The 24,884-nt window shown below is 45.1% G+C and overlaps 1 protein-coding gene across 2 annotated transcripts in view; it reads left to right on the top strand.

The window, feature by feature from the left end:
- tcea1 (transcription elongation factor A (SII), 1) overlaps positions 1 to 24,884 on the top strand; it is a 43,122-nt gene that overhangs the window by 7,480 nt on the left and 10,758 nt on the right. The window contains exons 4-6 of one of the 2 annotated variants that reach the window (XM_084197161.1): positions 16,256 to 16,398; positions 19,957 to 20,168; positions 21,126 to 21,272. In XM_084197161.1, coding sequence (XP_084053287.1) covers positions 16,256 to 16,398; positions 19,957 to 20,168; positions 21,126 to 21,272 — 502 coding nt within the window. Of the gene's footprint in view, positions 1 to 16,255; positions 16,399 to 19,956; positions 20,265 to 21,125; positions 21,273 to 24,884 lie in introns of both variants that reach the window. The other variant, XM_084197160.1, reaches the window with a different exon arrangement.

The raw sequence follows: 24,884 nt of genomic DNA, 5'->3' as shown, positions 1-24,884 counted from the left end.
GAAGGGGAGCCAGCAGGCCAGAGGTGGATGAACGCAATGCCCTCGTTTGGGTGTAGGGACTGATCAGAGCCTGAAGGTACGGAGGTGCCGTTCCCCTCACAGCCCCATAGGCAAGCACCATGGTCTTGTAACAGATGCGAGCTTCAACTGGAAGCCAGTGGAGTGTGCGGAGGAGCGGGGTGACGTGAGAGAACTTGGGAAGGTTGAACACCAGACGGGCTGCGGCATTCTGGATGAGTTGTAGGGGTTTAATGGCACAGGCAGGGAGCCCAGCCAACAGCGAGTTGCAGTAATCCAGACGGGAGATGACAAGTGCCTGGATTAGGACCTGTGCCGCTTCCTGTGTAAGGCAGGGTCGTACTCTCCGAATGTTGTAGAGCATGAACCTGCAGGATCAGGTCACCGCCTTGATGTTAGCGGAGAACGACAGGGTGTTGTCCAGGGTCACGCCAAGGCTCTTCGCACTCTGGGAGGAGGACACAACGGAGTTGTCAACCGTGATGGCGAGATCATGGAACGGGCAGTCCTACCCCGGGAGGAAGAGCAGCTCCGTCTTGCCAAGGTTCAGCTTGAGGTGGTGATCCGTCATCCATACTGATATGTCTGCCAGACATGCAGAGATGCGATTCGCCACCTGGTTATCAGAAGGGGGAAAGGAGAAGATTAGTTGTGTATCGTCAGCGTAGCAATGATAGGCGAGGCCATGTGAGGATATGACAGAGCCAAGTGACTTGGTGTATAGCGAGAATAGGAGAGGGCCTAGAACTGAGCCCTGGGGGACACCAGTGGTGAGAGCACGTGGTGCGGAGACAGCTTCTCGCCACGCCACTTGGTAGGAGCGACCGGTCAGGTAGGACGCAATCCAAGAGTGAGCCGCGCCGGAGATGCCCAGCTCGGAGAGGGTGGAGAGGAGGATCTGATGGTTCACAGTATCAAAGGCGGCAGACAGGTCTAGAAGGACAAGAGCAGAGGATAGAGAGTTAGCTTTAGCAGTGCGGAGAGCCTCCGTGACACAGAGAAGAGCAGTCTCAGTTGAATGACCAGTCCTGAAACCTGACTGGTTTGGATCAAGAAGGTCATTCTGAGAGAGATAGCAAGAGAGTTGGCTAAAGACGGCACGCTCAATAGTTTTGGAAAGAAAAGAAAGAAGGGATACTGGTCTGTAGTTGTTGACATCAGAGGGATCGAGTGTTGGTTTCTTGAGAAGGGGTGCAACTCTCGCTCTCTTGAAGACAGAAGGGACATAGCCAGCGGTCAAGGATGAGTTGATCAGCGAGGTGAGGTAGGGGAGAAGGTCACCGGAGATGGTCTGGAGACGAGAGGAGGGGATGGGGTCAAGCGGGCAGGTTGTTGGGCGGCCTGCAGTCACAAGTCGCAAGATTTTATCTGGAGAGAGAGGGGAGAAAGAAGTCAAAGCATAGGGTAGGGCAGTGTGAGCAGGACCAGCAGTGTCATTAGACTTAACAAACGAGGATCGGATGTCGTCAACCTTCTTTTCAAAGTGGTTGACGAAGTCATCCACAGAGAGGGAGGGGGGGGGAGGAGGAGGATTCAGCAGGGAGGAGAATGTGGCAAAGAGCTTCCTAGGGTTAGAGGCAGATGCTTGGAATTTAGAGTGGTAGAAAGTGGCCTTAGCAGCAGAAACAGATGAAGAAAATGTAGAGAGGAGGGAGTGAAAGGATGCCAGGTCCGCAGGGAGTCTAGTTTTCTTCCATTTCCGCCCAGCTGCCCGGAGCTCTGTTCTGTAAGCTCGCAATGAGTCATCAAGCCACGGAGCTGGAGGGGAGGACCGAGCCGGCCGGGAGGATAGGGGACACAGAGAGTCAAAGGATGCAGAAAGGGAGGAGAGGAGGGTTGAGGAGGCAGAATCAGGTGATTGGAGGGAGAAGAATTGAGCAGAGGGAAGAGATGATAGGATGGAAGAGGAGAGAGTAGTGGGAGAGAGAGAGCGAAGGTTGCGGCGGCGCATTACCATCTGTGTAGGGGCAGAGTGAGTAGTGTTGGAGGAGAGCGAGAGAGAAAAGGATACAAAGTAGTGGTCGGAGACATGGAGGGGAGTTGCAGTGAGATTAGTAGAAGAGCAGCATCTAGTAAAGATGAGGTCAAGCGTATTGCCTGCCTTGTGAGTAGGGGGGGACGGGGGGGACGGTGAGAGGGTGAGGTCAAAAGAGGAGAGGAGTGGAATAATAAATATAATAATAATAATAATAATAATAATAATAATTCGTGTCCGTGTCTAGTTCCTTTCATAACGCAGCAATAATTAAACGTTGGCTAGCTAGCACAAAGATATTGTATTTAGCTGCTACAGTACTGCTAGCTGGTGGTGTTGGCTAGCTAGCAATGGCTGCTGTGTTGACTTTGTTTGAAAAACGGCGTCGCTGTGAACGAATGTAGCTGGCTAAAATTATATTGTATTTAGTTGCTATAGTACTGCTAGCTGGTAGCGTTGGCTAGCTAGCAATGGCTGCGGTGATGACTTTGTTTGAAAAACGGCGTCGCTGCGAACGAATGTAGCTGGCTAAAAGGATATTGTATTTAGTTGCTACAGTACTGCTAGCTGGTAGCTGGTAGTGTTGGCTAGCTAGAAATGGCTGCTGTGTTGACTTTGTTTGAAAAACGGCGTCGCTGCGAACGAATGTAGCTGGCTAGCTAACCTCGATAGTTACTCTATACTACACCTTTATCTTTGATACAAATACAACTATGTAGCTAGCCAACATTACACTAATCAAATCGTTCCATTGTAATGTAATGTGTCATATTACCTGCTGAGCGAAGTACAGCATGACTACTACTACTACTGATGCTACTACTGATGCTACTACTGATGCTGCTACTACTACTACTACTACTACTACACTACTCTACTACTACACATTACTCTACTACTACACACTACTAATACTACTACACACTACTACTACACTACTGCTACTACTGATACTACTACTACACTACTCTACTACTACTGATGCTACTACTACTACTACTGCTACTACACACTACTACTACTGATGCTACTACTGCTACTACACTACTCTACTACTACACACTACTAATACTACTACTACACACTACTACTACTACACACTACTACTACTACTACTACTACTACTAATATTAATACTACACACTACTACTACTACTGCTACTCTACTACTACTACACTACTACTACTAATATTAATACTACACACTACTACTACTACTACTACTAATATTAATACTACTACACGCTACTACTGCTACTCTACTACTACTACACTACTCTACTACTACTACTACTACTACTAATATTAATACTACACGCTACTACTGCTACTGCTACTCTACTACTACTACTACACTACTCTACTACTACTACTGCTACTCTACTACTACTACACTACTACTACTACTACTACTACTACTAATATTAATACTACACACTACTACTACTACTACTACTACTACTACTACTGCTGCTACTGCTACTCTACTACTACTACTACTACTACTACTACTACTACTACTACTACTACTACTGCTACTACTACTACTACTACTACAACTCTACTACACTACATCACCAGTACAGTGTCTCCCTCTCAGGGCAGTCCTGAACCACGAGAAGAGAGGTACCTAGTTCAATCAATCAATCAAATGTATTTATAAAGCCCTTTTTACATCAGTAGATGTCACAAAGTTATACACAGAAACCCAGCCTAAAACCCCAAACAGCAAGCAATGCAGATGTAGAAGCACGGGGTGGCTAAGAAAATCTCCCTAGAAAGGCAGGAACCTAGGAAGAAACCTAGAGAGGAACCAGGCTCTGAGGGGTGGCCAGTCCTCTTCTGGCTGTGCCGGGTGGAGTTTATAAGAGTACATGGCCATTAAGGCCAGATTGTTCTTCAAGATGTTCAAATGTTCATAGATGACCAGCAGGGTCAAATAATAATCACAGTGGTCTGGATAAGAGTGTCTGCTAAATGACTAAAATGTAAAATGTAGTAGAGGGTTCAAAACAGCAGGTCCGGGACAAGGTAGTACGTCCGGTGAACAGGTCAGGGTTCCATAGCCGCAGGCAGAACAGTTGAAACTGGAGCAGCAGCACGACCAGGTGGACTGGGGACAGCCAGGAGTCATCAGGCCAGGTAGTCCTGAGGCATGGTCCCAGGGCTCAGGTCCTCTGGGAGGGGAGGGAGAGAGAGAGAATTAGAGGGATCATACTTAAATTCACACAGGACACCAGATAAGACAGGAGAATTACACCAGATATAACAGACTGACCCTAGCCCCCCGGAGCACAGACTATTGCATCATAGACGGGTCGGGGGACACTGTGGCCCCGTCCGACGATACCCCCGGACAGGGCCAACCAGGTAGCATATAACCCCACCCACTTTGCCAAAGCACAGCCCCCACACCACCAGAGGGATTTTTTATTTTATTTATTTCACCTTTATTTAACCAGGAAAACCAGTTGAGAACAAGTTCTCATTTACAACTGCGACCTGGCCAAGATAAAGCAAAGCAGTGCGATAAAAACAACAACACAGAGTTACATATGGGGTAAAACAAAACAAAGTCAAAAATACAACAGAAATACATATAATATACAGTGTGCAAATTTAGCAAGTTATGGAGGTAAGGCAATAAAATAGGCTATAGTGCAAAATAATTACAATTAGTATTAACACTGGAATGATAGATGTGCAAGAGATGATGTGCAAATAGAGATACTGGGGTACAAATGAGCAAAATAAATAACAATATAGGGATGAGGTAGTTGGGCGGGCTAATTTCAGATGGGCTGTGTACAGGTGCAGTGATCGGTAAGGTGCTCTGACAACTGATGCTTAAAGTTAGTGAGGGAGATAAGTGTCTCCAGCTTCAGAGATTTTTGCAATTTGTTCCAGTCATTGGCAGCAGAGAACTGGAAGGAATTGCGGCCAAAGGAGGTGTTGGCTTTGGGGATGACCAGTGAGATATACCCGCTGGAGCGCAGACTACGGGTGGGTGTTGCTATGGTGACCAATGAGCTAAGATAAGGCGGGGATTTGCCTAGCAGTGATTTATAGATGGCCTGGAGCCAGTGGGTTTGACGACGAACATGTAGTGAGGACCAGCCAACAAGAGCGTACAGGTCACAGTGGTGGGTAGTATATGGGGCTTTGGAGACAAAACGGATGGCACTGTGATAGACTACATCCAATTTGCTGAGTATAGTGTTGGAGGCTATTTTGTAAATGACATCGCCGAAGTCAAGGATCGGTAGGATAGTCAGTTTTACGAGGGCATGTTTGGCAGCATGAGTGAAGGAGGCTTTGTTGCGAAATAGGAAACCGATTCTAGATTTAACTTTGGATTGGAGATTCTTAATGTGAGTCTGGAAGGAGAGTTTACAGTCTAACCAGACACCTAGATATTTGTAGTTGTCCACATACTCTAGGTCAGACCCGTCGAGAGTAGTGATTCTAGTCGGGTAGGCGGGTGCAAGCAGCGTTCGGTTGAAGAGCATGCATTTAGTTTTACTAGTGTTTAAGAGCAGTTGGAGGCTACTGAAGGAGGGTTGTATGGAATTGAAGCTCGTTTGGAGGTTTGTTAACACAGTGTTCAATGAAGGGCCAGATGTATACAAAATGGTGTCGTCTGCGTAGAGGTGGATCTGAGAGTCACCAGCAGCAAGAGCGACATCATTGATATACACAGAGAAAAGAGTCGGCCCAAGAATTGAACCCTGTGGCACCCCCATAGAGACTGCCATAGGTCCAGACAACAGGCCCTCCGATTTGACACATTGAACTCTATCTGAGAAGTAGTTGGTGAACCAGGCGAGGCAGTCATTTGAGAAACCAAGGCTATTTAGTCTGCCAATAAGAATGCGGTGGTTGACAGAGTCGAAAGCCTTGGCCAGGTCAATGAAAACGGCTGCACAGTACTGTCTATTATCGATCGCGGTTATAATATCGTTTAGGACCTTGAGCGTGGCTGAAGTGCACCCATGACCTGCTCGGAAACCGGATTGCATAGCGGAGAAGGTACGGTGGGATTCGAAATGGTCGGTGATCTGTTTGTTGACTTGGCTTTCAAAAACTTTTGAAAGGCAGGGCAGGATGGATATGGGTCTGTAACAGTTTGGATCTAGAGTGTCACCCCCTTTGAAGAGGGGGATGACCGCGGCAGCTTTCCAATCTCTGGGGATCTCAGACGTTACGAAAGAGAGGTTGAACAGGCTAGTAATAGGGGTTGCGACAATTTCGGCGGCTAGTTTTAGAAAGAAAGGGTCCAGATTGTCTAGCCCAGATGATTTGTAGGGGTCCAGATTTTGCAGCTCTTTTAGAACATCAGCTGTCTGGATTTGTGTGAAGGAGAAGCGGGGGGGGCATGGGCAAGTTGCAGCGGAGGGTGCAGAGCTGGTGGCCGGGGTAGTGGTAGCCAGGTGGAAAGCATGGCCAGCCGTAGCAAAATGCTTGTTGAAATTCTCGATTATTGTAGATTTATCGGTGGTGATAGTGTTTCCTAGCCTCAGTGCAGTGGGCAGCTGGGAGGAAGTGCTCTTATTTTCCATGGACTTTACAGTGTCCCAAAACTTTTTGGAGTTAGTGCTACAGGATGCAAATGTCTGTTTGAAAAAGTTAGCCTTTGCTTTCCTAACTGCTTGTGTATATTGGTTCCTAACTTCCCTGAAAAGTTGCATATCGCGGGGGCTATTTGATGCTAATGCAGTACGCCACAGGATGTTTTTGTGCTGGTCAAGGGCAGTCAAGTCTGAGGAGAACCAGGGGCTATATCTGTTCTTAGTTCTGTATTTTTTGAATGGGGCATGTCTATTTAAGATTGAGAGGAAATTACTTTTAAAGAACAACCAGGCATTCTCTACTGACGGAATGAGATGTATATCCATCCAGGATACCTGGGCCAGGTCAATTAGGAAGGCCTGCTCGCTGAAGTGTTTTTGGGAGCGTTTGACAGTGATGAGGGGTGGTCGTTTGACCGCGGACCCGTTACGGACGCAGGCAATAAGGCAGTGATCGCTGAGATCCTGGTTGAAGACAGCGGAGGTGTATTTAGAGGGTAAGTTAGTCAGGATGATATCTATGAGGGTACCCATGTTTACGGATTTAGGGTTGTACCTGGTAGGTTCGTTGATAATTTGTGTGAGATTGAGGGCATCTAGTTTAGATTGTAGGATGGCCGGGGTGTTAAGCATATCCCAATTTAGGTCACCAAGCAGTACGAACTCTGAGGATAGATGGGGGGCAATCAATTCACATATGGTGTCCAGGGCACAGCTGGGGGCTGAGGGGGGTCTGTAGCAAGCGGCAACAGTGAGAGATTTATTTCTGGAAAGGTGGATTTTTAGAAGTAGAAGCTCAAACTGTTTGGGCACAGACCTGGATAGTATGATGGAGCTCTGCAGGCTATCTCTACAGTAGATTGCAACTCCACCCCCTTTGGCAGTTCTATCTAGACGGAAAATGTTATAGTTGGGGATGGAAATTTCAGAATTTTTGGTGGCCTTCCTAAGCCAGGATTCAGACACTGCTAGAACATCAGGGTTGGCGGAGTGTGCTAACGCAGTGAATAACACAAACTTAGGAAGGAGGCTTCTGATATTTATGTGCAGAAAACCAAGACTTTTACGGTTACAGAAGTCAACAAATGATAGCTCCTGGGGAGTAGGAGTGATACTGGGGGCTGCAGGGCCTGGGTTAGCCTCTACATCACCAGAGGAACAGAGGAGGACTAGAATAAGGATACGACTAAAGGCTTTAAAAACTGGTCTTCTAGTGCGTTGGGTACATAGAATAAAGGGGGCAGTTCTCCGGGCGTTGTAGAAAAGATTCAGGGCATTATGTACAGAAAAGGATATGGAAGGATATGAGTACAGTTCAGGTAACCCTAAGCGTTGGGTAACAATGAAAGAGATAGCGTCATTGGAGGCATCGATTGAGCCGGTCTCGGCGTGTATGGGGGGTGGAACAAAGGAACTATATGAGGCAGTTTGAGAGGGACTTGGGGTTCTACAGTGAAATTGTATAATAAGAACTAACCCAAACAGCAATAGGCAAGGCATAATTGACATGGGAGAGAGGCATAAAGCAGTCACAGGTGTTATTAGAGAGAGCTAAGACACAACTGGAAATAGCGATAACGTTTGGGCTAAGACTAAACAGAATAAACAGGACAGGGTACCGTGTAAAGGAACAGTGAAGCAGGCATCAGCTGTGCAGCTGAGTGATCATAAGGTCCAGTGAACAGCAATATGTGAGTCCGAGAGCAGTTCAAATTGGTGATTCATCACAGCTAGCAGGGAGCACAGTTGTAGTTTGCGTGTGCTAGCGGGCCGGGGCTGGCAGATGGATCTTCGTGGTCGTCGCAACGGGAAGCCTGTTGAAACCACATCAGACTATTTCGTCGGCAAACCAGTCGTGTTGGATCGGCGGGGCTCAGTGTCAACACTAGGAGGTCCCGTCCGGTTGACAGAGAGGTAGATAGCCGGGAGATGGGCTTGAGGCTAGCTCAAGGCTAACTGGTGCTTGCTATAGGGCAATGGTAATCAGCCAACAACAGGTTGCAGCTAGCTAGCTAGTTGTGATGATCCGGCGCTAGGGTCCAGTGATTCCGGCAGAAAGTCCAATAAGCTCTGGGTCGATAGCACGCTGGGTCGATAGCACGCTGTGCAGACTGGCCGACGAATTGTCCAGGCTAGAGCTAGAGCTGGCTGGTGGATAGTGTAGGCCACGGACAGTGGTGAAGACGCTAACGTTGACTAATAGCAGGTAGCCATTAAGATTGCGGCTACACTCATTTCAGCTTACGGTTCTTGATGAAAGTTATAAAGAAATAATAGAATCCTTTCCACGTTGGGTGAGGCGGGTTGCAGGAAAGTATATTTAGTTAAAGAATGAAAGTAAAAAATTGAGAAATATATACAAAATAGACCAAAAAAAAACAAGAAACGGGATATTTACACAAGGACAATGAAATAAAAGCGACCGCACTGCTACGCCATCTTGGAAAGGGATATCAACAGACCACCAACCTACTACCCTGAGACAAGGCTGAGTATAGCCCACAAAGATCTCCTCCACCGCATGATACTGAGGGGGTGCAAAACCGTACAGGAAGATCACGTCTGTGACTCAACCCACTCAAGTGATGCACCCCTCCTAGGGACAGCATGGAAGAGCACTAGTAAGCCAGTGACTCAGCCCCCGTAATAGGGTCAGAGGCAGAGAATCCCAGTGGAGAGAGGGGAGCCGGCCAGGCAGAGACAGCAAGGGCACCTTCGCACCCCTGGGCCAGACTACACTCAATCATAGGACCTAATGAGATGAGTCTTCAGTAAAGACTTACAGGTTGAGACCGAGTCTGCGTCTCACATGGATAAGCAGACCATTCCATACAAATTGAGCTCTATAGGAGAAAGCTCTGCCTCCAGCTGTTTGCTTAGAAATTCTAGGGACATTAAGGAGGCCTGCGTCTTGTGACCGTAGCGTACGTGTAGGTATGTACAGCAGGACCAAATCGGAGAGATGGGTAGGAGCAAGCCCATGTAACGCTTTGTAGGTTAGCAGTAAAACCTTGAAATCAGCCCTAGCCTTAACAGGAAGCCAGTGTAGAGAGGCTAGCACTGGAGTAATATGATCACATGGTTCTAGTCAAGATTCTAGCAGCTGTGTTTAGCACTAACTGAAGTTTATTTAGTGCTTTATCCTGGTAGCCGGAGAGTAGAGCATTGCAGTAGTCTAATCTAGAAGTGACAAAAGCATGGATTAGCTTTTCTGAATCATTTTTGGACAACATTTTTGCAATGTTACGAAGATGGAAAAAAGCTGTCCTTTTAAATATTCTTGATATGTCTGTCAAAAGAGTGATCATGGTCCAGAGTAATGTCGAGGTCCTTCACGATTTAATTTGAGATGACTGTACAACCATTAATATTAATAGTCAGATCCAACAGAAGATCTTTGTTTCTTGGGACCTAGAACTAGCATCTCTGTTTTGTCCGAGTTTAAAAGTAAACATTTTGCCGCCATCCACTTCCTTATGTCTGAAACACAGGCTTCCAGGGTAGGCAATTTTGGGGCTTCACCATGTTTCATCGAAATTTACATTGACATTTTAGTCATTTAGCAGACGCTCTTATCCAGAGCGACTTACAGGAGCAATTAGGGTTAAGTGCCTTGCTCAAGGGCACATCGACAGATTTTTCACCTAGTCGGCTCAGGGATTAGAACCAGCGACCTTTCGGTTACTGGCACAACGCTCTTAACCACTAAGCTACCTGCCGCCCGAAATGTACAGCTGTGTGTCGTCCACATATCAGTTAAAGTTGACATTGTGTTTCCGAATGACATCACCAAGAGGTAGAATATATAGTGAAAACAAAAGTGGTCCTAAAACTGAACTTTGAGGAACACCAAAACTTACAATTGATTTGTCAGAAGACAACCCATCCATAGAGATGAACTGATATCTTTCCGACAGATAAGATCTAAACCAGGCAAGAACTTGTCCATGTAGACCAATTAGGGTTTTGATGGTGATGATCGATGGTGTCAAAAATAGCACTAAGGTCTAGGAGCACCAGGACAGATGCAGAGCCTTGGTCTGACGCCATTAAAAGGTCATTTACCACTTTCACGAGTGCAGTGTCAGTGCTATGATGGGGTCTAAAACCAGACTGAAGCATTTCGTATAGATTATTTGTCTTCAGGAAGGCAGTGAGTTGCTGCGCAACAGCTTTTTAGATTTTTTTTGAGAGGAATAGGAGATTCGATATAGGCCGATAGTTTTTTTTACATTTTCTTTGGTTTGGCTTTTTCAAGAGAGGCTTTATTACTGCCACTTTTAGTGAGTTTGGTTCACATCCAGAGGAAAGGGAGACATTTATTATGTTCAACATAGGAGGGCCAAGCACAGGAAGTAGCTCTTTCAGTAGTTTAGTTGGAATAGGGTCCAGTATGCAGCTTGAAGGTTTAGAGGCCATTACTATGTTCATGAATGTGTCGAGATACAGGATTAAGAAACTTGAGTGTCTCCATTGATCCTAGGTCCTGGCAGTTCTGTGTGTCTCCATTGATCCCAGGTCCTGGCAGTTCTGTGTGTCTCCATTGATCCTAGGTCCTGGCAGTTCTGTGTGTCTCCATTGATCCTAGGTCCTGGCAGTTCTGTGTGTCTCCATTGATCCTAGGTCCTGGCAGTTCTGTGTGTCTCCATTGATCCTAGGTCCTGGCAGTTCTATGTGTCTCCATTGATCCTAGGTCCTGGCAGTTCTGTGCAGACTCAGGACAACTGAGCTTTGGAGAAATACGCAGATTCAAAGAGGAGTCAGTAATTTGCTTTCTAATGATCATGATCTTTTCGTCGAAGAAGTTCATGAATTCATCACTGCTGAAGTGAAAGCCATCCTCTCTTTGGGCATGCTGCTTTTTAGTTAGCTTTGTGACAGTATCAAAAATAAATGTTGGATTGTTCTTATTCTTCTCAATTAGGTTGGAAAAATAGGATGATCGAGCAGCAGTCAGGGCTCTTTGATATTGCCATGGTACTGTCTTTCCAAGCTAGTAGGAAGACTTCCAGTTTGGTGGAGCGCCATTTCCGTTCACATTTTCTGGAAGCTTGCTTCAGGGCTCAGGTATTTTCTCTATACCAGGGAGCTAGTTTCTTGTGACAAATGTTTTTAGGGGTGCGACTGCATCTAGGGTATTACGCAAGGTTACATTTAGATCCTTAGTTAGGTCGTTAACTGATTTTTGTACTCCGACGTCCTTGGGTAGGTGGAGGGAGTCTGGAAGGGCGTCTAGGAATCTTTGGGTTGTCCGAGAATTTATAGCACAGCTTTTGATGATCCTTGGTTGGGGTCTGAGCAGATTATTTGTTACGATTGCAAACGTAATAAGATGGTGGTCCGATAGTCCAGAATTTTTAGGAATAACATTTAGATCCACAATATCTATTTCACGGGACAAAACTAGATCCAGGGTATTACTGTGGCAATGTGTAGATCCAGAGACATGTTGGACAAAACCCACTGAGTCGATGATGGCTCCGAAAGCCTTTTGGAGTGGGTCTGTGGACTTTCCCATGTGAATATTGAAGTCACCAAAAATTTGAATATTATCTGCCAAGAAGGAAAGAATTCAGGGAACTCAGTGAGGAACGCTGTGTACGTCCCAGGAGGCCTGTAAACAGTAGCTATAAAAAGTGATTGTGTAGTCTGCATGGATTTCATGACTAGAGGCTCAAAAGACAATATATATTATTTTTTTCGCAACACCTCTGCCTTTGCGTGATGCGCGGGGGATATGGTCACTAGTGTAACCAGGAGGAGAGGCCTCATTTAACACAGTAAATTCATCAGGCTTGATTCATGTTTGTCAGGCCAATCACATCAATATTATGATCAGTGATTAGTTCATTGACTATGACGTGGAAGTGAGGGATCTAGAATTACATAGCCCTATTTTGAGATATCACAATCTCTTTCAATAATGACAGGAATGGAGGAGGTCTTTATACCAGTGAGATTGCTAAGGCGAGCACCGCCATGTTTAGTTTTGCCCAACCTAGATCGAGGCACAGACACGGTCTCAATGGGGATAGCTGAGCTGACTACACTGACTGTGCTAGTGGCAGACTCCACTAAGCTGTCAGGCTGGCTAACAGCCTGCTGCCTGGCCTGCACCCTGTCTCATTGGGCTGGCTAACAGCCTGCTGCCTGGCCTGCACCCTGTCTCATTGTGGAGCTAGAGGAGTTAGAGCCCTGTCTATGTTGGTAGATAAGATGAGAGCACCCCTCCAGCTAGGATGGAGTCCATCACTCCTCAGCAGGCCAGGCTTGGTCCTGTAGCACCCCTCCAGCTAGGATGGAGTCCATCACTCCTCAGCAGGCCAGGCTTGGTCCTGTAGCACCCCTCCATCTAGGATGGAGTCCGTCACTCCTCAGCAGGCCAGGCTTGGTCCTGTAGCACCCCTCCATCTAGGATGGAGTCCGTCACTCCTCAGCAGGCCAGGCTTGGTCCTGTAGCACCCCTCCAGCTAGGATGGAGTCCATCACTCCTCAGCAGGCCAGGCTTGGTCCTGTAGCACCCCTCCAACTAGGATGGAGTCCATCACTCCTCAGCAGCCCAGGCTTGGTCCTGTAACACCCCTCCATCTAGGATGGAGTCCGTCACTCCTCAGCAGGCCAGGCTTGGTCCTGTAGCACCCCTCCAGCTAGGATGGAGTCCATCACTCCTCAGCAGGCCAGGCTTGGTCCTGTTTGTGGGTGAGTCACCGAAAGAGTGCCAATTATCTACAAATTCTATCTTTTAGAAGGATTACTTTATCCTATCCCAGGTATTCCTTAAAGAGGTGGGGTTTCAAATGTCTCCGGAAGGTGGTGAGTGACTCCGCTGTCCTGGCGTCGTGAGGGAGCTTGTTCCACCATTGGGGTGCCAGAGCAGCGAACAGTTTCGACTGGGCTGAGCGGGAACTATGCTTCCGCAGAGGAAGGGGAGCCAGCAGGCCAGAGGTGGATGAACGCAATGCCCTCGTTTGGGTGTAGGGACTGATCAGAGCCTGAAGGTACGGAGGTGCCGTTCCCCTCACAGCTCCATAGGCAAGCACCATGGTCTTGTAACAGATGCGAGCTTCAACTGGAAGCCAGTGGAGTGTGCGGAGGAGCGGGGTGACGTGAGAGAACTTGGGAAGGTTGAACACCAGACGGGCTGCGGCATTCTGGATGAGTTGTAGGGGTTTAATGGCACAGGCAGGGAGCCCAGCCAACAGCGAGTTGCAGTAATCCAGACGGGAGATGACAAGTGCCTGGATTAGGACCTGTGCCGCTTCCTGTGTAAGGCAGGGTCGTACTCTCCGAATGTTGTAGAGCATGAACCTACAGGATCGGGTCACCGCCTTGATGTTAGCGGAGAACGACAGGGTGTTGTCCAGGGTCACGCCAAGGCTCTTCGCACTCTGGGAGGAGGACACAACGGAGTTGTCAACCGTGATGGCGAGATCATGGAACAGGCAGTCCTTCCCCGGGAGGAAGAGCAGCTCCGTCTTGCCAAGGTTCAGCTTGAGGTGGTGATCCGTCATCCATACTGATATGTCTGCCAGACATGCAGAGATGCGATTCGCCACCTGGTTATCAGAAGGGGGAAAGGAGAAGATTAGTTGTGTATCGTCAGCGTAGCAATGATAGGAGAGGCCATGTGAGGATATGACAGAGCCAAATGACTTGGTGTATAGCGAGAATAGGAGAGGGCCTAGAACTGAGCCCTGGGGGACACCAGTGGTGAGATCACGTGGTGCGGAGACAGCTTCTCGCCACGCCACTTGGTAGGAGCGACCGGTCAGGTAGGACGCAATCCAAGAGTGAGCCGCGCCGGAGATGCCCAGCTCGGAGAGGGTGGAGAGGAGGATCTGATGGTTCACAGTATCAAAGGCAGCAGACAGGTCTAGAAGGACAAGAGCAGAGGAGAGAGAGTTAGCTTTTGCAGTGCGGAGAGCCTCCGTGACACAGAGAAGAGCAGTCTCAGTTGAATGACCAGTCCTGAAACCTGACTGGTTTGGATCAAGAAGGTCATTCTGAGAGAGATAGCAAGAGAGTTGGCTAAAGATGGCACGCTCAATAGTTTTGGAAAGAAAAGAAAGAAGGGATACTGGTCTGTAGTTGTTGACATCAGAGGGATCGAGTGTTGGTTTTTTGAGAAGGGGTGCAACTCTCGCTCTCTTGAAGACGGAAGGGACATAGCCAGCGGTCAAGGATGAGTTGATCAGCGAGGTGAGGTAGGGGAGAAGGTCACCGGAGATGGTCTGGAGAAGAGAGGAGGGGATAGGGTCAAGCGGGCAGGTTGTTGGGCGGCCTGCAGTCACAAGTCGCAAGATTTTATCTGGAGAGAGAGGGGAGAAAGAAGTCAAAGCATAGGGTAGGGCAGTGTGAGCAGGACCAGCAGTGTCATTTGACTTAACAAACGAGGATCGGATGTCGTCAACCTTCTTTTCAAAGTGGTTGACGAAGTCATCCACAGAGAGGGGGGGGGGTGGGGGGGGGGGGGGTGGGGGGGGGGAGGAGGAGGATTCAGCAGGGAGGAGAATGTGGCAAAGAGCTTCCTAGGGTTAGAGGCAGATGCTTGGAATTTAGAGTGGTAGAAAGTGGCCTTAGCAGCAGACTACTACTACTACTACTACCAAGATTAAACCGCAGCCTGTCGTTTCAAATGGGAACAAATGAGTCATAGTGGACAAGCATGAGCTAGCCAGATCCTATTGGATAGATCAGATCCTATTCTAGCAGATACAGTGGATTCGGAAGCATTCAGACCCCTTAACCTTTTCCACTTTTTGTTACGTTAGTCTTATTCTAAAATGGATTAAATTGTTTTCCCCCTTCATCAATCTACACACAATACCCCATAAAAACTGTTTTTTTGAAATACTGAAATATCACATTTACTTAAGTATTCAGACCCTTTACTCGGTACTTTGTTGATGCACCTTTGGCAGCGATTACAGCCTCGAGTCTTCTTGGGTATGATGCTACAAGCTTGTACTACTACTACTACTACTACTACTACTACTACTACTACTACTACTACTACTACTACTACTACTACACTACTCTACTTCTAATACTACACTACTACTACACAGTATTCTACTGGTACTACTACTACTACTACTACTACTACTACTACTATACTACTATACTACTACTACTAGTACTACTACACTACTCTACTTCTAATACTACATTACTACTACACAGTATTCTACTGGTACTACTACACTACTAATACTACACTACTACTACTATACTACTACTACTAGTACTACTACACTACTCTACTTCTAATACTACATTACTACTACACAGTATTCTACTGGTACTACTACACTACTACTACTACTATACTACTATACTACTACTACTAGTACTACTACACTACTCTACTTCTAATACTACATTACTACTACACAGTATTCTACTGGTACTACTACACTACTACTACTACTACTATACTACTACTACTAGTACTACTACACTACTCTACTTCTAATACTACATTACTACTACACAGTATTCTACTGGTACTACTACACTACTACTACTACTATACTACTACTACTCTACACTCTACTACTACACTATTCTACTACCACACCAGTATGGTTCTCCCTCTCATGGCAGTCTTGAACCACAAGAAGAGGTAGGGAGCTAGCTACACCATTTGGCTAAAGACACCTGATAACATGGCTGTTGTTGTTGTTTGCTCCAGTAATGACTCCAGCAGTAAGAGTGAGCCTGTTGAGGTGATGCCCTCTATCTCCCTGATCTCCACGTTCCCCCAAGCCCCCTCTACCTCTGACTCCGTCAGGATCAAGTGTCGCGAGATGCTGTCCCAGGCGCTACAGGCTGGAGGTAAGACCTAACACTACTGCACTGGTTCGATACCCATCACTCTACTGTACTGGTTCGATACCCAACACCCTACTGTACTGGTTCTAGACCCAACACCCTACTGTACTGGTTCTAGACCTAACACTACTGTACTGGTTCGATACCCAACACCCTACAGTACTGGTTCTAGACCCAACACCCTACTGTACTGGTTCTAGACCTAACACTACTGTACTGGTTCGATACCCAACACCCTACAGTACTGGTTCTAGACCCAACACACTACTGTACTGGTTCTAGACCCAACACTACTGTACTGGTTCTAGACCCAACACCCTACTGTACTGGTTCTAGACCTAACACTACTGTACTGGTTCTAGACCCAACACCCTACTGTACGGGTTCTAGACCTAACACCCTACTGTATGGGTTCTAGACCCAACACCCTACTGTACTGGTTCTAGACCCAACACCCTACAGTACTGGTTCTAGACCCAACACTCTACTGTACTGGTTCTAGACCCAACACCCTACTGTACGGGTTCTAGACCCAACACCCTACAGTACTGGTTCTAGACCTAACACTCTACTGTACTGGTTCTAGACCTAACACCCTGCTGTACTGGTTCTAGACCTAACACTCTACTGTACTGGTTCTAGACCCAACACCCTACTGTACGGGTTCTAGACCCAACACCCTACTGTACTGGTTCTAGACCCAACACCCTACTGTACTGGTTCTAGACCCAACACTCTACTGTACTGGTTCTAGACCCAACACCCTACTGTACGGGTTCTAGACCCAACACCCTACTATACTGGTTCTAGACCAACACCCTACTGTACTGGTTCTAGACCCAACACCCTACTGTACTGGTTCTAGACCCAACACCCTACTGTACTGGTTCTAGACCTAACACTCTACTGTACTGGTTCTAGACCTAACACCCTACTGTACTGGTTCTAGGACCTTGTGAAGATGCTGGAGGAAACGGGTACAAAAGTATCTATATCCACAGTAAAACAAGTCCTAGAACCAGTACAGTAGGGTGAAAAAAGTATTTAGTCAGCCACCAATTGTGCAAGTTCTCCCACTTAAAAAGATATGAGAGGCCTGTAATTTTCATCATTGGTACACGTCAACTATGACAGACAAAATGAGAGAAAAAAATTCCAGAAAATCACATTGTAGGATTTTTTATGAATTTATTTGCAAATTATGGTGGAAAATAAGTATTTGGTCACCTAAAAACAAGCAAGATTTCTGGCTCTCACAGACCTGTAACTTCTTCTTTAAGAGGCTCCTCTGTCCTCCACTCGTTACCTGTATTAATGGCAACTGTTTGAACTTGTTATCAGTATAAAAGACACCTGTCCACAACCTCAAACAGTCACACTCCAAACTCCACTATGGCCAAGACCAAAGAGCTGTGAAAGGACACCAGAAACAAAATTGTAGACCTGCACCAGGCTGGGAAGACTGAATCTGCAATAGGTAAGCAGCTTTGTTTGAAGAAATCAACTGTGGGAGCAATTATTAGGAAATGGAAAACCTACAAGACCACTGATAATCTCCCTCGATCTGGGGCTCCACGCAAGATCTCACCCCGTGTGGTCAAAATGATCACAAGAACGGTGAGCAAAAATCCCAGAACCACACGGGGGGACCTAGTGAATGACCTGCAGAGAGCTGGGACCAAAGTAACAAAGCCTACCATCAGTAACACACTACGCCGCCAGGGACTCAAATCCTGCAGTGCCAGACGTGTCCCCCTGCTTAAGCCAGTACATGTCCAGGCCCGTCTGAAGTTTGCTAGAGTGCATTTGGATGATCCAGAAGAGGATTGGGAGAATGTCATATGGTCAGATGAAACCAAAATATAACTTTTTGGTAAAAACTCAACTCGTCGTGTTTGGAGGACAAAGAATGCTGAGTTGCGTCCAAAGAACACCATACCTACTGTGAAGCATGGGGGTGGAAACATCATGCTTTGGGGCTGTTTTTCTGCAAAGGGACCAGGACGACTGATCCGTGTAAAGGAAAGAATGAATGGGGCCATGTATCGTGAGATTTTTAGTGAAAACCTCCTTCCGTCAGCAAGGGCATTGAAGATGAAACGTGGCTGGTTCTTTCAGCATGACAATGATCCCAAACACACCGCCCGGGCAACGAAGGAGTGGCTTCGTAAGAAGCATTTCAAGGTCCTGGAGTGGCCTAGCCAGTCTCCAGATCTCAACCCCATAGAAAATCTTTGGAGGGAGTTGAAAGTCCGTGTTGCCCAGCGACAGCCCCAAAACATCACTGCTCTAGAGGAGATCTGCATGGAGGAATGGCCCAAAATACCAGCAACAGTGTGTGAAAACCTTGTGAAGACTTACAGAAAACGTTTGACCTGTGTCATTGCCAACAAAGGGTATATAACAAAGTATTGAGAAACTTTTGTTGTTGACCAAATACTTATTTTCCACCATAATTTGCAAATAAATTCATTAAAAATCCTACAATGTGATTTTCTGGAGAAAAAAAAATCTCATTTTGTCTGTCATAGTTGACGTGTACCTATGATGAAAATTACAGGCCTCTCATATCTTTTTAAGTGGGAGAACTTGCACAATTGGTGGCTGACTAAATACTTTTTTCCCCCACTGTATATCGACATAACCTGAAAGGCCGCTCAGCAAGGAAGAAGCCACTGCTCCAAAACCACCATAAAAAAGCCAGACTATGGTTTGCAACTGCACATGGGGACAAAGATCGTACTTTTTGGAGAAATGTCCTCTAGTCTGATGAAACAAAAATAGAACTTGTTTGGCCATAATGACCATCGTTATGTTTGGAGGAAAAAGGGGGTTACTTGCAAGCCGAAGAACTCCATCCCAACCGTGAAGCACGGGGGTGGCAGCATCATGCTGTGGGGGTGCTTTGCTGCAGGAGAGACTGGTGCACTTCACAAAATAGATGGCATCATGAGGAAGGAAAATTATGTGGATATATTGAAGCAACATCTCAAGACATCAGTCAGGAAGTTAAAGCTTGGTCACATCACAAAGTCCTGACCTCAATCCTATAGAACATTTGTGGGCAGAACTGAAAAGGCGTGTGCGAGCAAGGAGTTCTACAAACCTGACTCAGTTACACCAGCTCTGTCAGGAGGAATGGGCCATAATTCACCCAATTTATTGTAGGAAGCTTGTGGAAGGCTACCCGAAACGTTTGACCCAAGTTAAACAATTTAAAGGCAATGCTCCCAAATACTAATTGAGTGTATGTAAACTTCTGACGCACTGGGAATGTGATGAAAGAAATAAAAGCTGAAATAAATCATTCTCTCTACTATTATTCTGACATTTCACATTCATAAAATAAAGTGGTGATCCTAACTGACCTAAGACGGAATTTTTCTTAGGATTAAATGTCAGGAATTGTGAAAAACTGAGTTTAAATGTATTTGGCTAAGGTGTATGTAAACTTCCGACTTCAACTGCACATCATACTGTGCAGTGTAGAGTGGGGTGTGTAAGAATAGCTGTTTGATTAGTCCACCTGACGTCAGTGTCTCTGTCTCTCCTCTCCTCCAGACGACTACATCGCTATAGGAGCTGACTGTGATGAACTGGGAGCTCAGATTGAGGAATATATCTTCTGTGAGTTTAAGAACACAGACCCCAAATATAAGAACCGTGTCAGGAGTCGCATCGCCAACCTGAAGGACATCAAGAACCCCAACCTCAGGAAGAGTGTTCTCTGTGGGAATGTTTCCCCCGACCGCATGGCCAAGATGACCGCTCAGGTAGGCTACCTAACCCTGACCCCTAACCCCAACCTCAGGAAGAGTGTTCTCTGTGGGAATGTTTCCCCCGACCGCATGGCCAAGATGACCGCTCAGGTAGGCTACCTAACCCTGACCCCTAAACCCTGACCCCTGACATCTAACCTCTACCATAACCCTTGACCTCTAACCCTTACCATTAGACCGCATGGCCAAGATGACCGCTGAGGTACCGTACACTTAACCCCTACCATTAACCTCTGACCCTAACGTGTTCTGTGCTAACAGGAGATGGCTAGTGATGAGCTGAAGCTGATCAGGAAGAACCTGACCCCTGACCCTAACCCTAATGTCTTCCTGCTAACAGGAGATGGCTAGTGATGAGCTGAAGCTGATAAGAACCTGACCCCTGACCCTAACCCTAATGTCTTCCTGCTAACAGGAGATGGCTAGTGATGAGCTGAAGCTGATAAGAACCTGACCCCTGACCCTAACCCTAATGTCTTCCTGCTAACAGGAGATGGCTAGTGATGAGCTGAAGCTGATCAGGAAGAACCTGACCCCTGACCCTAACCCTAATGTCTTCCTGCTAACAGGAGATGGCTAGTGATGAGCTGAAGCTGATAAGAACCTGACCCCTGACCCTAACCCTAATGTCTTCCTGCTAACAGGAGATGGCTAGTGATGAGCTAAAGCTGATAAGAACCTGACCCCTGACCCTAACCTTAATGTCTTCCTGCTAACAGGAGATGGCTAGTGATGAGCTGAAGCTGATAAGAACCTGACCCCTGACCCTAACCCTAATGTCTTCCTGCTAACAGGAGATGGCTAGTGATGAGCTGAAGCTGATAATAACCTGATCTCTAACCCCTGACCCTAACCCTAATGTCTTCCTGTTAACAGGAGATGGCTAGTGATGAGCTGAAGCTGATAAGAACCTGACCCCTGACCCTAACCCTAATGTCTTCCTGTTAACAGGAGATGGCTAGTGATGAGCTGAAGCTGATCAGGAAGAACCTGACCAAAGAAGCCATCAGAGATCACCAGGTGTCCCAGACTGGAGGAACCCAGACCGACCTGTTCACCTGCGGCAAGTGCAAGAAGAAGAGGTGCACCTACACTCAGGTAATATACCATCTACTATATAATACACCTCAGGTAATATACCATCCACTATATAATACACCTCCTCAGGTAATATACCATCCACTATATAATACACCTCCTCAGGTAATATACCATTACTATATAATACACCTCCTCAGGTAATATACCATCCACTATATAATACACCTCCTCAGGTAATATACCATCCACTATATAATACACCTCCTCAGGTAATATACCATCCACTATATAATACACCTCCTCAGGTAATATACCATCCACTATATAATACACCTCCTCAGGTAATATACCATCCACTATATAATACACCTCCTCAGGTAATATACCATCTACTATATAATACACCTCCTCAGGTAATATACCATATACTATATAATACACCTCCTCAGGTAATATACCATCCACTATATAATACACCTCCTCAGGTAATATACCATCCACTATATAATACACCTCCTCAGGTAATATACCATCCACTATATAATACACCTCCTCAGGTAATATACCATCCACTATATAATACACCTCCTCAGGTAATATACCATCTACTATATAATACACCTCCTCAGGTAATATACCATCTACTATATAATACACCTCCTCAGGTAATATACCATCTACTATATAATACACCTCCTCAGGTAATATACCATCCACTATATAATACACCTCCTCAGGTAATATACCATCCACTATATAATACACCTCCTCAGGTAATATACCATCCACTATATAATACACCTCCTCAGGTAATATACCATCCACTATATAATACACCTCCTCAGGTAATATACCATCCACTACATAATACACCTCCTCAGGTAATATACCATCTACTATATAATACACCTCCTCAGGTAATATACCATCCACTATATAATACACCTCCTCAGGTAGTATACCATCCACTATATAATACACCTCCTCAGGTAATATACCATCTACTATATAATACACCTCCTCAGGTAATATACCATCCACTATATAATACACCTCCTCAGGTAATATACCATCCACTATATAATACACCTCCTCAGGTAATATACCATCCACTATATAATACACCTCCTCAGGTAATATACCATCCACTATATAATACACCTCCACTCAGGTAATATACCATCCACTATATAATACACCTCCTCAGGTAATATACCATCCACTATATAATACACCTCCTCAGGTAATATACCATCCACTATATAATACACCTCCTCAGGTAATATACCATCCACTATATAATACACCTCCTCAGGTAATATACCATCTACTATATAATACACCTCCTCAGGTAATATACCATCCACTATATAATACACCTCCTCAGGTAGTATACCATCCACTATATAATACACCTCCTCAGGTAATATACCATCTACTATATAATACACCTCCTCAGGTAATATACCATCCACTATATAATACACCTCCTCAGGTAATATACCATCCACTATATAATACACCTCCTCAGGTAATATACCATCCACTATATAATACACCTCCTCAGGTAATATACCATCCACTATATAATACACCTCCACTCAGGTAATATACCATCCACTATATAATACACCTCCACTCAGGTAATATACCATCCACTATATAATACACCTCCTCAGGTAATATACCATCCACTATATAATACACCTCCTCAGGTAATATACCATCCACTATATAATACACCTCCTCAGGTAGTATACCATCCACTATATAATACACCTCCTCAGGTAATATACCATCCACTATATAATACACCTCCACAGGTAATATACCATCCACTATATAATACACCTCCTCAGGTAATATACCATCCACTATATAATACACCTCCTCAGGTAATATACCATCTACTATATAATACACCTCCTCAGGTAATATACCATCCACTATATAATACACCTCCTCAGTTAATATACCATCTACTATATAATACACCTCCTCAGGTAATATACCATCCACTATATAATACACCTCCACTCAGGTAATATACCATCCACTATATAATACACCTCCTCAGGTAATATACCATCTACTATATAATACACCTCCTCAGGTAATATACCATCCACTATATAATACACCTCCTCAGGTAATATACCATCCACTATATAATACACCTCCTCAGGTAATATACCATCTACTATATAATACACCTCCTCAGGTAATATACCATCTACTATATAATACACCTCCTCAGGTAATATACCATCTACTATATAATACACCTCCTCAGGTAATATACCATCCACTATATAATACACCTCCTCAGGTAATATACCATCCACTATATAATACACCTCCTCAGGTAATATACCATCTACTATATAATACACCTCCTCAGGTAATATACCATCCACTATATAATACACCTCCACTCAGGTAATATACCATCCACTATATAATACACCTCCTCAGGTAATATACCATCCACTATATAATACACCTCCTCAGGTAATATACCATCCACTATATAATACACCTCCTCAGGTAATATACCATCCACTATATAATACACCTCCTCAGGTAATATACCATCCACTGTATAATACACCTCCACTCAGGTAATATACCATCCACTATATAATACACCTCCTCAGGTAATATACCATCTACTATATAATACACCTCCTCAGGTAATATACCATCCACTATATAATACACCTCCTCAGGTAATATACCATCCACTATATAATACACCTCCTCAGGTAATATACCATCTACTATATCATACACCTCCTCAGGTAATATACCATCCACTATATAATACACCTCCTCAGGTAATATACCATCTACTATATAATACACCTCCATCCACTGTATAATACACCTCCACTCAGGTAATATACCATCCACTATATAATACACCTCCTCAGGTAATATACCATCTACTATATAATACACCTCCTCAGGTAATATACCATCCACTATATAATACACCTCCTCAGGTAATATACCATCTACTGTATAATACACCTCATACCATCCACTATATAATACACCTCCACTCAGGTAATATACCATCCACTATATAATACACCTCCTCAGGTAATATACCATCTACTATATAATACACCTCCTCAGGTAATATACCATCTACTATATAATACACCTCCTCAGGTAATATACCATCCACTATATAATACACCTCCTCAGGTAATATACCATCCACTATATAATACGCCTCCTTAGGTAATATACCATCCACTATATAATACACCTCCTCAGGTAATATACCATCTACAATATAATACACCTCCTCAGGTAATATACCATCCACTATATAATACACCTCCTCAGGTAATATACCATCTACAATATAATACACCTCCTCAGGTAATATACCATCCACTATATAATACACCTCCTCAGGTAATATACCATCCACTATATAATACACCTCCTCAGGTAATATACCATCTACAATATAATACACCTCCTCAGGTAATATACCATCCACTATATAATACACCTCCTCAGGTAATATACCATCCACTATATAATACACCTCCTCAGGTAATATACCATCCACTATATAATACACCTCCTCAGGTAATATACCATCCACTATATAATACACCTCCTCAGGTAATATACCATCCACTATATAAT

The sequence above is a fragment of the Coregonus lavaretus genome, assembly GCF_964263955.1.
Source record: "Coregonus lavaretus genome assembly, contig: HAP1_SCAFFOLD_444, whole genome shotgun sequence".
In the NCBI taxonomy this organism is placed as follows: domain Eukaryota; kingdom Metazoa; phylum Chordata; class Actinopteri; order Salmoniformes; family Salmonidae; genus Coregonus; species Coregonus lavaretus.
The sequence above is the reverse complement of the archived record's forward strand: the minus strand, read 5'-3'. Positions and strand labels throughout refer to the sequence as shown.